Source organism: Coenobita brevimanus, chromosome 27 (genome assembly GCF_032717465.1).
Source record: "Coenobita brevimanus isolate Jiangsu-jjx chromosome 27, ASM3271746v2, whole genome shotgun sequence".
Taxonomy (NCBI): domain Eukaryota; kingdom Metazoa; phylum Arthropoda; class Malacostraca; order Decapoda; family Coenobitidae; genus Coenobita; species Coenobita brevimanus.
This window is the reverse complement of record NC_136980.1, coordinates 10638496-10652642: the sequence shown is the minus strand read 5'-3', so window position 1 is coordinate 10652642 and position 14147 is coordinate 10638496. Positions and strand designations below refer to the sequence as shown.

The following is a 14147-nucleotide window of genomic DNA, read 5'->3' as shown; positions in this document are numbered from 1 at the left end:
AAAGTCCCACGTTCAGGGACTTCGATGCATGGTCGTGACTCGTGAGGAGTGTAGACGTGTTTTTCGTTGCGCTCTTCTCTAGTTTTCAGGGCTGCCTCACCGGCATTAGTTTTTTTTTTTTTTTTTTTTCACCCTTCTGGTGACGTTAGGCTAGTTAGTTTCTAACTTTCCTCCCCTCCCTATTAGTTTGGAACAGTAGGTGTCTGTTCCTATTTACTGAGTTTACCTTTGCTTATCGCCCACGGAGGGTCCCCCCCACTGATCGCTCTGGGGCGTGAATAAACACGGTCGGGCCTCCCTGGAGTGGTTTGAGAGGGCAACCTCAGACTTAGGTGTTAGGTCCCAGGGTGATAGTCCCTTGCTCATTTTCTCTCCTTCTTCCCACTTCCCCCGTTAGGGGGGAGTGGTACTATGGAGGACGCCCCTACTGCCTCCCCCCCCTCAGGGGGGGAGGTGGGTCGGTCGGGAGGTGGTCCTGACCGACCCCCGACCGATCAACGGACTGACAGCCCCCAGACAGAACGGCCCCAGACTCGTTTGCCTCTGGACATAAATGTAAAAAATGCGGAGTTTGTGATTGTTCATGCTCTAGGTTCCACTCCCTTGAGCAGTCTCAATCCCTTCATGATCAAGAAGGTTATTGATGGCTGTGCTGGGGAGGTGGAACAAGTAAAAAAACTTGCGAATGGAGACCTCCTTGTCAAGACTAGTAATTCCTCCCAAGTTAAAGACTTGCTGAAGCTGCGTAAGTTTCATATCTATGATGTCGAAACCAAGATCCCAACTTCCATGAATTCCTGCAAGGGGGTTATCACTTGCAGGGATCTCATGGTGATGAGTGAGGAAGACATCATAGAGGAACTTGCTCAGCAAGATGTCATCGATGCCCGGTTTATAACTAGATTTTCCGAAGGCATGAGGACGAAGACGGCCACCATTGTTTTGACTTTCGGCAAAGTTTCACTCCCGGCACATGTCAAAGTTGGTTATGAAATTGTTAATGTCAGACCTTATATCCCCAACTCACTCCGTTGCATGAAGTGTCAATTATATGGGCACAGTGCTAAGAATTGTCAGGCATCACAGTCAGTGTGTGGCAAATGTGCAACACAGGGTCACGATGCTGAGCAATGCACATCAGAGACTATCTGTTGCTTCCACTGTAAGGGTGCTCACTCCACTTCCTCTAGGGATTGTCCCAAGTGGAAGGAGGAGAAAGAGGTCTGCACAGTGAAGACGACTGAGGGTGTCTCCTACTATGAAGCAAGGAAAAAAAGTGAAGGAGTTGCATGCAACTCCTACGCCGAATAGGTCCTATGCTTCAGCGGTGATGTCCCGTCCCGTGATGTGCTCTGCTGGGACACAGACTGACCCTGAACCGGTTCCTCTTGCCACACATTCTACCTCTCCATCTCAGCCTCCTGTCCAATCCTCCTCTCAACCTGATACCCCTGTTACAACTTCCTACTCTCAGGCTGCTGCTGCTTCTCAGTCAGTCAAGCCTAAAACGAAGCCTGACAACTCTTGTAAGAGTAATATGACCACCCTTACTAAGTCAAGTCCTCATGTTCTTCCTGCTCCTGGCCCAGCGAGGGAGAGGAAGGGTAGCTCTTCCTCGGTGGAATCCGGGACCCTTGTAATTGATCAAAATATGGAGGTTTCCGTAAGCAAGCACCGGGATAGGTCCGCCGGTAGTCGCTTGCCTTCTGGCGGGCAGCAAAAAAAGTCTAAACACACTGGCCCCCAACGTAAATCTTAAACCGTCACTTTCACTGTATTACAGTGGAATTGTAGAGGTGTCGGGAATAAGTTACCAAATATAGGAATCTTGCTGTCAGTACACAGGCCAGACGTTATTTGTTTACAGGAGACGCGCCTGGAGGATCACCCTGATCCTCCACAGTTAAAACACTACCACTCGTATAGAAGATATGAAGGTCACGGAGTCGCCATATACACACACAAATCACACCCACAAACGGAAGTGATTCTAAATTCTACTCTGGAAGCGGTCGCGTGCAGAGTAAATTTTGATAACACGTATCTGTCTATTTGCTCTCTGTACTGTCCTCCACATGGCCCCATTGATAGTGATGCTTTAAATTCACTTTTTGAACATCTCCCTGGCAATAAGTTAGTGTTGGGCGATTTTAACGCCTATCACTATCAATCGGGTAGCTTAAGGATCGATGGTCGTGGGGAGCAAGTAGCCAACCTAATACTAAAGTCCAACCTCTGTCTTCTGAACGATGGTAGAGCGACTCGTGTAGATGATCGTACTGGTAACTTTTCGGCCATTGACTTATCTTTGGCCTCCCCTGGTATACATCAAGATTTCTCATGGGACCCTTACAACGACTCCTTGGGAAGTGATCATTTACCCATCTGTCTTTCTTATACACGCGACATCATTTCGGACCCTCCACCTCCAAAATTTAACTATAAGAAAGCAGATTGGGGATCCTTCTCAAGGATCACCAATTTAGATATATCTGGGGAGACCATAGATGTTAAGGTCGAAAATATAACTACTTCCATATTACACGCAGCTGAGGCTGCTATTCCCAAGACTTCTACAGTTCATGTGAAGCATAGAGCACATTGGTGGACGCCGGATTGCTGACAAGCATTAAGAAAATGCAATAGGAGATACAGGATTTTTGATAGTCAGCCCACTGAGAAAAATTTTATTGCTACAAACAGGCATGGGCTGAGGCAAGGAGAATAATAAGAAGGGCCAAACGTGACTCCTGGCGGTCCTTTGTGTCCACGGTGACTCGTACAACACCATTACATAAAGTCTGGTCCACTATAAGAATATTAAATAATAAACGCCCATACTTCCCTGTGACCACCCTGCAGGTGAATAACACCACCTATGACGAGCCTGTGGACGTTGCTAACATCCTCGCCAGGAGTTTTTCTCATGTAAGTAGCTCAGCCAATTATGACCCGCGTTTTCAACACCATACACGCACGGCTGAGCTACAGATATTAGACTTTGCCACAGAAGACGTAGACTTCTGTACAACCAAGAGTTTACGCTAGATGAACTGCTCCTTGCCCTTAAATCCTGTAAAGACACCAGCCCTGGACTAGACACCATCACGTACTTATGATCCAGCATCTTAATCAGGACAACCTGATTAAAATGTTAGCATTGTACAATGAGATTTGGGCGTCTCGAACGTTCCCAAACTCATGACACTTTGCACACGCCATACCAATACCCAAAGAGGCTGGTCGTCTTATGAATCCCACTTCATTTCGTCCTATTGTGTTGACTTCTTGTCTATGTAAGGTCATGGAACGTATGGTAAACAACAGGCTTCTTTTTGTTTTAGAGTCGAAGAATTTGTTAAATGATCAACAATGTGGCTTCTGTAAATACAGAAGTTCACTAGATCATTTAATGAATTTGGAGCATTGTATTGCAAAGGCATTTGCCAATAAAGAATTCATGATAGGGGTGTTCTTGGACATCCATAAAGCCTATGACATGACATGGCAACACGGTATACCATTGAAGCTCTATGCTTATGGTTTAAGAGGAAATTGCCTATTTTTATTTCAAATTTCTTAAGGGACAGAGCTTTCTCTGTCAAATTGCCCTGTAACGTAACATCGGCGGGGTGCCACAGGGAAGTGTGCTTAGTCCTACTTTATTTAGTATTATGATCAATGATATTCTGTCATCAGCTCCAATCCCGAGGACTCTTAAATACTCGCTCTATGCTGACAACTGTGCAATATGGCACTCTTCCCGTAATGCACAATTTTCGGCTGGGCGGATTCAAGCAGCCTTTGACTCCGTCCACCAATGGGCCTTGCAGTGGGGATTTAAGTTTTCCGTTCATAAGTGTGCTGCTATAGTCTTCACTAATCGTAACGTACCTAATTTGTGCTTAACTTTGGATAATCAGGTGGTACCTTTTCAAAATTCTGTAAAATTTTTAGGAATACATTTTGATCGTAGACTGAATTTTAAACTTCACGCTAATACTTTGCTTGCTCATTGTGATAAACCGTTAAATGTCCTCAAGTACCTAGTGGGTACTACCTGGAGTGCCGACAGAAAATCTTTATTAATGGTGTATAAGTCCCTTATTCGATCGAAGCTAGACTATGGCGCACAGGTGTATGGCTTGGCATCCGATGCCACGCTGAAAGGATTGGATGTGCAACAGAATAAATGTTTGCGAATGTGTCTTGGAGCCGTCTGGTGTACCTGTGTGGCTCGTATGGAAGTGGAGGCGAATGTGCCACCCCTCCGTATTCGCCGTGACCACCTGGCCTTGTCCTATGGCGTAAGGACATTTAGGAAAAGTAATATCGGCAATGTGGTCTGTACCCCCCTGCGTCAATACCACCACCTTCTGCGGGGGGTGCGTCAGCCACTTGCCGTTCGCCTCCACTTACTGACTCAGGAGCTTGGTGTGGGCCTCATTGACTGTGACAAGTTGGTGTTTAAAAATATAGTGCCTTGGGAGCCACCCGGCTTTACTGTGGATGTCTCATGCTCCCAGCACCAAAGGCCAAGGCGCCGGAGGCGGAGGTCCACCACTTGTTTTGTAACATCATTGTTCGTCACTTGGGGTCCCATCAACTGTACACCGACGGCTCCAAGTCGAGTGAATGTGTGGGTGCAAGTGTGTGGTCGACTGAATGTGCACTTAGGTATCAGTTGCCGACTCATACATCTGTATTTACCTCCGAACTTTTTGCTATTGACAAAGCCATAGACTATGCTCTCAATTCTAGGCATGACTCATTTGTCATATTTTCAGATTCAAAATCAGCCCTTCAGGCAATTGCATCTTGTACTACGGACTCTCACGAGATCCAGGGCCGCATCGTTAATAAGTTGCATTCATGCAACAAGTCATTCACGCTGATCTGGGTGCCTGGTCATTGTCGTATCTACGGCAATGAGCAGGCTGACTTACTTGCAAAGTCGGCTGTAGAGCTCGAGGAGACTTGGGACGTTCCTCGTGATCTGCGGTCGAGTCTGTCTCTCGGAAAGAAATCAATAAATCTTCTGTGGCAAGGTCAGTGGACCAGACTAAATATTCCAACTTGTAAGTCACACCTAGGCGACTGGGACACTGCCAACCGCCCTAGTCGCCTTGAGGAAAAAGTATTAGCACGGCTACGGCTTAATGCCACCATTTTAACTCACTTAAAACCATATATGGAAAGACGCTTCCCACCGCACTGTGACATCTGCAATGCGGTGTTATCTATCAGTCATATCATCCTGCGCTGTCGGCGATTTATTCGTGAACGTGCTTCACTTATAAATTACTGCGGTGCAGCAGACGTCCGCTTCACCCTTTCCACCATCCTGGGTGATGGGGACATTGTTATGACCGATAAATTGATGGCTTTCTTGAGAGAGACCGGACTGATCAGAGTGATGTGACTTTTTTACTGTATGGTTATAGTTTTTATCACCTGTAAATATGTATATATGGTACTGTTAATTAGGGTTGACAGTTGACGTATTTGAACTAGTTTCTCCACCCACTGATCTATTTCTAATATTGATGTCCCCTACATTAAACCCCGTTCCTCGACTAACATTCAGCAGCCGAGGTTCGTCACTTTTTGTACAAATTATGTAAATACAGTATACCATCTTGCTTAAGTTATTCTAATTAGGGCCGACAGCTGACGTATATGGAAATGTTCCTGACTCGTCTGGTTCCCTTTCATATATTGATGTCTCCTATATTAGGTTGTGCGTCGACTGACAGTCACCAGGTGATGAGTGCAGGTATGTCATGTAGAATGGCATTACATATCTGCAGTCGATGGTGTTCTGTTAGTCGAGGTATTTTTACCATTAGTGTAAGTCTAGCTATTTGTCTCTGTAGGATTTAGTATAGGTTAGCGATTTGTCTGTTAGGTGATTAGTTTTAGGGTCTTTAGATTAGTTTGTCTTTATAATATAAGGTATAAAAAATATAAAACCAAGAAAAAATTTAAAAAATAAAAATACAAAAAAATAAATAAAATTAAAATTATATATATATATATATATATATATATAAATATATATATATATATATATACTGTATGTACGTTTGCATGAAAGTATGTCTGTATGTATGCATGGAAGTGTGTGTGTGTGTGTGTGTGTGTGTGTGTGTGTATATACATGTTTGTATATATATATGTATATATGTTTAAATATATATATATATATATATATATATATATATATATATATATATCCGGCCTTAATAACCAGGGGCTTCGGCCCCAATGGTTGATAGGCCAGGAAAAAAAAAAAAACATTCAATAATCTTCCTCTTACATTCCTGGACGCAACCATATAGTCTATCAATGCTCTAACAACAACCCTTCCACCCTCCTGTCTCAGCCATGTATAACTATAAATATCCTTCTTTTCAAATAAGGTAATTCCAATCACCATCTCTCTCTCTCTCTCTCTCTTTTTCTCTCTTTCTCTCTCTGCACACATCCCTATCGTTCTTTCCTCATTATTTCTTCCAGGCTCACCATGCATACCAACGGCACCTTCAAATGCTACATTTCCCACTCGAGCATTCATCAGCAGACACTCATCATCATTCTAGAAATACTCCCTTTCTTCTTCATCCCTTTCAATACCAGACCCATATGCACTCACAAATACCCTCAACTAACTTCCAACATTCGCTTTCACTCACATCAGTCTCGATAACACCTCCTTCCATTAAGTTACACACTGCTGCACTTCCTGGCCCACTAATAAGGCTACTCCTTCTCTCGCTCTTCCTCTGTCAACACCTGACATCCTTCCAGTCACATTTCCGAACTTAGATTCACCTTTCCCTTTCATCCTTGTTTGCTTCATCTCATAAGCAATCTCTCAATCTCCTCATTTTTAGCCTTAATCGTACTAAATCCACGCACATTCAAAGACCCAATCGTCAGGGTACGGGGATAACTCAGTCCATCTCCCCATTCTATGGCCTGTCTCACTGTTGAAACTAAAAATACGGAGGAGGGGTCCCTATCTCCTCACCCTGTCCCTTTTAGTCGCCTTTTACTACACGCAGGAAATACGGTGGCAGAATTCTTCTTAACAAAACCTGGCCACAGAGTAGTAGTAACACCCCAGAGTGTGGCCAGATTGACCCCCTTCCCCCACTGCCACAGGGGCAACCTGATACAATACGAACACAAAATACAACTCCCAAGTGATCCATTATACTCATACTGTGATGCAGCTCTCCACTGCACTACACACTTACTCACTCTATGTTCAACCTTATCACAGCACAGACACCCCCTCAACATAATCTATTCTAACGACCTATGGGCCCAACTACTTGAAGTTGCCAACTTCCCAAAATTCGCTGATTTCATGCCCAAATGAGGCTGGAGTTGCAACAACAAACTACTCTGTCTGTCTGCCTGTCTGTCTGTCCAAAGCATTTAGCAGCATCAGCTGTAGCATCCTCTTTAAAAAGTTAAAGGTAAATGTAGACATTTCTTGGGTCGATAACTATTTAGCAGACAGAACACAGTCAATCCGTATTAATAATACAATATCCTCTAAATTAAATGTGCCATATGGGGTCCCTCAAGGCTCTATTTTAGGACCGTTATTATTCATTATATAAGAAAATGATATGGAAGGACAGTTTAATACCCGTCCCTTAGTATAATACGTCGACGATACCCAGTTCCTTAACAGTGGCTCAGTAAATGAAATTACTGAGTTAATACACAAAACTGAAGAAACTATAAGCAAGGCCAGAATGCATGTTCTTCAAAGCGGACTTCTGCTAAACACAAACAAGGAGCAATGCATCTTCAAAGACACACGGCAGTTGTTATCACAAATACCTGATGGCACTATGGCACTACCATTCATTTTCATGTCACCACGCTCCAACCAATTGAACCTGTAAAGAACCTCGGCATCTATGTGGATCAGTGCATGACCTTTCAAAGTCACATCAATGAAGTAAGCAAGAGAGTAACAGGAGCTGTAATGTTTATTAATAGAATAAAGCACTATTTTGATAGATACTCGTTTAATTATGATTAAATAACTGGCATTAAGTCAAAGTATTGTAACATTATATGGGGTAGAACCAATAGCACTTTGATTGTAAGATTACAAAAACTAAAAAACTTTGTTGCAAAAGTTGCAGGCGGAAGAGCCAGGAAGTATGATCACGTTACCCCCATTCTTAAAGAGCTTCAGTAGCTAACTGTAGGTTATCTAACAACATTTAATCTTGCAGTTACGATATTTTAAAAAGTACACAATCTCCTCCCAGAGCACATTCTTTCTCTTCCAGCCGTTAGCAACATAACCTTCAGCACAATCAGGCAACAGAATAATTTATATGTTCCAAAAGTTAACAGAGACACTGGGACCAGATCACTTTCAGAAGCAGGTCCTAAAGTATGGAATGAGCTTCCATCATATGTTAAGAAGTCCCATAACCGATATGCATTTAAATAAAAACTAATAGACTACCTACTTCTCAAAATTTAGTTCTACGGTCTCAGAACTAATACAAGAACAACTCGGCCTCAAAGTACAACTGTCTTGAATTATACTGTAGTGACAACATATGTCATTATATTTACTCATGATGTTAGTACTGTGTAAGAAGAATAACCACTTCTTGTAGAAATAAAGGTTTTTAATTTAATCTCTGTCTGTCTGTCTGTCTGTCTGTCTGTCTGTCTGTCTGTCTGTCTGTCTGTCTGTCTGTCTCTGTCTGTCTGTCTCTGTCTCTCTCTCTCTCTCTCTCTCTCTCTCTCTCTCTCTCTCTCTCTCTCTCTCTCTCTCTCGTCAGTCTTATTCTAACTGTTGTATTTAACACTCTCAGTCGCCCATCACGCTCTCCGCTAATAAACGCGTTCAGCGTAGCGAATAGAACACTCATCTTTTCCAGATCAAACGAGGGCCTACATCAGTGTCAACATTCTCAACCTCCTATGCCGAATTCTTAGCTGCGTTAATTCGTATAATGATAGGCGGAATAGACTACTAGAGTTTTCTCAGTCGTGAAAGAAATCGGACAGGGTATATTTGTAACCTCTTTTTCAGGCAACCCGTTACACTGTGACTGTGACGTGGCATGGCTGATAAGGGATGGTGCTATGTTGGCTAAGGTAGATGTGTACACTACCTGCGCTGACGGACGCCTTCTCGTCAGTCTGGACCCCAGTGACTTCACCCACTGCTGATTTTCCCAGGCTCCTTGATGCTGATGACACATATAACTATTGTGCCATTGTTAATCCTTCAGGCCGATGATGTTTTTATTAATTTACGCTTGCATCACTAAACGTTTCTATTCAGCTAGTGGGAGACTTCAAACTGAACCTCATTTACCGTTTCAGTTTTATAGCTTCTCTCTCACTTGGACATCATCTGATGATAACTCGAGTAAAAAAAAAAAAAAAAAAAAAAAAGCTCGTTGGAGTGCAAGTTGACCACCTCATTACAGATAATGTTGAGACAATAGGATATTTGTAAGAATGAGGTAGAGAAATACGACTTAGGGATAATTTTATTAGCCAAGACTTGTTTCGCCATTGAGATTTTTCAGGGAATTAATGAATATTTAAATACTCCTTTTAAACACACAAAATCAGTCAGGAATAAAATCTTGCAGCTAGCACAAGTTTCTCAAAACCTCATTGGTGTGATGATCTTTCTATAATGTTCTTTTTAATAACGGATGGTTTTAGTGAACTTAGTAGAGTCTTACCGAACTTCGTTAACCTTTTCACCATTAGGGAGATATACGATGAACTCTATTATCTTTGGATGGGAAGCAAAAACTGACAATGAGGTAGCCATACTGAAGGGATAAACTTATTTGCCTTCGATATACCTATGATTTCTTATATCCACAGGAATTTAGTCAAAGCTGATATCTGCGAATAATTTAGTCACTAGTCATGTATCCAGAACAACTAAGGACACTATTTTCATTTGGGCATTGAACTCCTACTTAACTGTTTTGAGCTAGTACTCGGCCAACGATAAGTCTTCTACCGATATAATTCAACACATATTCTACTACTGATCCCCTCAAATTCTGCTCTCTCGAAACTGACAACTTGATGAGGCATCAGTTTGGAAGAAAGTCAGTGTCGACATTAACTTCTACTGAAAAGTGCATTTTTAACTTTCGCCCTCAGTCCTGAGCTGAATAAAGCCATCTAGTGGTAACCAGAAAACAAAAGATGTCGTTTTGAACTAATGAAGTAAATGGATATTTATACCATCTTTTGTCCTGGTCTCCTATAAAAAGATTTAAAGAAATCTTCTAAAGGAAACCAGTAAGTATGAGACTATTGTGTATGCATTGTAATAAATAATAATTTCATATAATGACGACATTTCAGCTACACGTTTGGTGGTGAAGAGCAATGTTACAGTTAAAAAAGTGATTTATAGCAGTGCCACTCAGGACAGTCCCATAAAATTATAATGGCATAAGCATGACTGCTGCAGCCCACCAAGTCTTCGAGACGTCTGTGAAGGAAAATAAAGCTCACACTTCTGCAATCATATATCATCATTATACATTTCTAGGTTCCCTTTAAGCCTAAAGTATAATAACTGACTGTAACATACAAAATCACAATACCCTCTAGGGATGTTCAGAGATCAGAAGTAATGGAGGTAGCTCCATGTTGGCAACTTATTTGCCATAACCAGTGGCAGATAACTTCGACAGAATTTTGGCATTCTTCCGTGCCACATTACTGTGAACAGTTTATTTCCTCTACCATTTATTCGTAAGTTTAAGAATTATATCTAACGGTTCCAGCATAATTATCCGTTAATGTAGAATTTATGCTTTCTTTTATATACTGCAAAAAATGAATATCATCTGTGAACCGATTTGAAAATTTTATGATCCCACATTCATGGTCCAGTAGATGAAATCTCTTAAGAAATTATCATTTCTCCATTGAGCTCTCAAACTTAATCCATCAAACCAGGTCATTGAAGTTGGTGCATTTAAGGTAACAATAATTTACCTGCTTAATCTCTTCACCGTAATGACATTATTATTTATTCTTGCGCCTTCCAGACAATTTTAATCCACTTAGAAGAGTTCCAGATTAATGAAAATGCTAACAATGGCAATAATACAGCCTGGGTTTGAGAGTTCTCCGTTTAAGCTGAATGAAGGTCTCCTGGGAGGACCCCAGTAAAATCAGTGCCCTGCAAGCTTAACCATCATCCAGCAAAACCATCACCCGACATAACCATCACAACATACCGTTAGCAGGCATAATCAGGAAAAGAAAACTTTAAATCCGATACATTATTTTCGTGCGAGGATGGGTTAATTGAATGATCAATTCAGGCTGCCCCAGGGGCCCAGGGCAACTTCAAACCCATTTTGATAAGCTCGGAGTCAGTTTATCAGTTAGATCTATTAAGGTGGTCTAGGGGCACTTACTTTATTAAAGGTCTTTTAAGCTATTTATGACCACTCAGATACTTTTAGATCAATTAGGGTCCATAAAGAAACAATTAATCATAGTCAGAAATAACTTACCATATTTGGCCCATCCAGCCATTCCTAGCCTTCTAGTCCAATCAGATCGGTACAGTTTAGTATAGGGTCATTCAAGACCATGTGGGTCCATTTAGGTCCAGCCATTAAAACCACTTTTGGTGCAATCAAACCTTCCACAACAAATTTGAGTAGTTAGTCATTTCAGGCCACTTTAGGCCATTCTCAGGCCGGTTTAGTCGGTCATGTAAATGTTAGGCTATTCAATTTGCTTAGTTCAGTCAGTTTAATTTATATTCAATCACTGCCTTCAAATCCAATAATGAACAGATCTAACAATTGAGGTTCATTAATAACAGTTCTTGTCCAAGAAGGTCGATTTAGGAATACTAGATACATTCGCATTCATTCTGATTGGCAGAATTCTAGTTTTTATGTTCTACTTCATTTCAGCCATATTAAAAATTTAGATAATTCCAGGTCTAATTCACTCCACTAAGAATCATTCAAAACATTCCCAGTCTCGTTAGGTCCATCAAGTCAACTCGGGTAATTATAGCCTACATTGATTTTGGTATTGCTGAGACTTTGATTTCGTGTGCCAAGAATCAGTGTTATCATAGCAGTGTTTTTTATATATACCATTTTAATCCTTTCAGTTCCTCTTAGATCCCTTCTTTTCCATCAGGAAGATTTTACTCAATCAAGGCCGTCTCCGGTCATGCATATAAATGTGCATACAAAATGATAATAATGGTTTTTAACAACACATAGTTTAGGTCATTAGGAATGGATGAGTTGGAGAGGAATGAAAAAACGAAATGGGGTGGGATGAGTGTGGTCAGCTGAATACAGTAAAGTAAACCTAACACACCCTATAAATGTCGATGCTGTGGGTCAGCCGGTAGTAGAGGCAGTTATTTTTATAGTATTCACCTTATCATTACATACTGTAAGTGAATAGGGAGGGGGGGGAGATTAGTAGATAATATGGGCTTGCAAAATGGTCAGTGCGGAGAGTGAAGTGAAAGGGATGGAGTGGAAAAATGATGGGTGGTGAAGCACGGTGGAAGGGTGAGGGATATTGGCAACCCTTTGCCACGTTCACCATAAATTGATCGTTTGATTGTCAAACTGCAAGTAGGCTTGCTGCTTCGAGGTCCAGTTTGGCTAGTAATAAATCATTCAGCGCTACATACGAAGCAAACATCTTCTCGAGTCTGCGGTACTTACTGTGTTCGTGGGAGTTTTGTGAGTTTAATTTTCCTAATATATTCATTAACATATTTATTCATTAACATGTTATTTGTTTCATTATATTTCAAGGTGGTATATACTACTGGAACTAAATGCTTTGGTTTTCTGTGTGATGGTGAGGATTAAGTTCATTGCTTTTTCTATTGTGAACAATATTAAAGAGTCGAATTCTAACTGTGAATCTAGTTGAGATTTATTTTTTTCCTTGTAATATGTCTGAAGTATAGCTTTATGTACTTCTGTACAAGTGCATTATAACTTCTTTTGCAACTATTGTTGATATTGTTTTCAAGGAACGGATATATTAGTTACCATAAAAGCCTCATACTGGATGAATGCGGGAGAGGAGGGAGAGAACAGAGGCACCAGAGAGCTGATCGACCAGCAGTCATGGACGACACGTCTCCTGCTGTTGTCTGCGACCCGATGAGGGAGGGCATCCAGCAGACCGCAGTCTCCCGTGGGCCAGACGGTCAGAGGGACCGTGGTTTGGTTCAACGTTGAGGGGGGGGGTGTACGGCTTCATCAAGCACCTTGACACCAGCGTTGCTGTTTTTGTGCACCGTCAGGCCGTCGTTAAACCAAACCCACGGCACCTCCAGTGCTCCCCTTGGGGATGGAGAGACAGTGGATTTTAGTCTCTGGGATCCCTAAGAGTCCTGAGGCTCGGGATGTTACTGGGCTAGGAGGTGTGACCGTGCAGGGTTCTGCTCATGCACGGCTACGTCTCATGGCCTGGGCATGCCAGGCCAGGGGTCCTGGGAGTCCTGAGGCAATAAGCACTGTCTTGGAGATGTGCATCACGATGGCGGAGGCTTTTTGTGGGGGTGACAAAGGGGCTTTGCATGTTCTTCTACCCAAGATCTTTAAGGAGAACGGACTGCCTCGCCTTGTCATCCCCGAGTGGTTTGCCCGCGATGTACACTCTGTTCCTCACCAACAGGAGTGCCAGACCTGGCAGCCGCGACCTGCTGCTCCCTGCGAGACACCGCAGAAGAGGCTGAGGCTTGATGCCCCGCTCAATCGAAGGACTGCAAACTAGATCACTGATCCAGCACTGAAACTTGGCACAGCAAAGACCACGGCTGAAGCTCGCCATCTGCTCTCAGAAATCAAGGAGGGGTGGGACTCTTCTGACTCTGTCTCCATGGCTGAGGTTGTGTTGACCGGCTCCTCGGCAGAGGAGGAGGTCACTGAGTCCTCCCCTCCTCCGGCAGTGGAGGACAACCCATCTCGCCCTCCCATCATGGACTACAAGGATCGGCTAGCCACATCTTCCTACAGACACTTCCTGACTCTCACTGCTCACACCCAGTAGTATCAGCTCGGAGCCACGATCTACTCCAACCTCTACGATCTGCTCTAGGCTGC

General features: G+C 42.6%; 1 protein-coding gene across 1 annotated transcript in view; it reads left to right on the top strand.

Moving 5' to 3' along the window:
• The window catches only part of LOC145394439 (oplophorus-luciferin 2-monooxygenase non-catalytic subunit-like), a 196687-nt gene extending 187465 nt beyond the window's left edge, over positions 1–9222 (top strand). Inside the window, exon 5 of the mRNA XM_080268302.1 lies at positions 9083–9222. Within this exon, the coding sequence (XP_080124428.1) occupies positions 9083–9222 (140 nt within the window). The remainder of the gene's footprint in view (positions 1–9082) is intronic.
• Positions 9223–14147: the final 4925 nt, after the last annotated feature.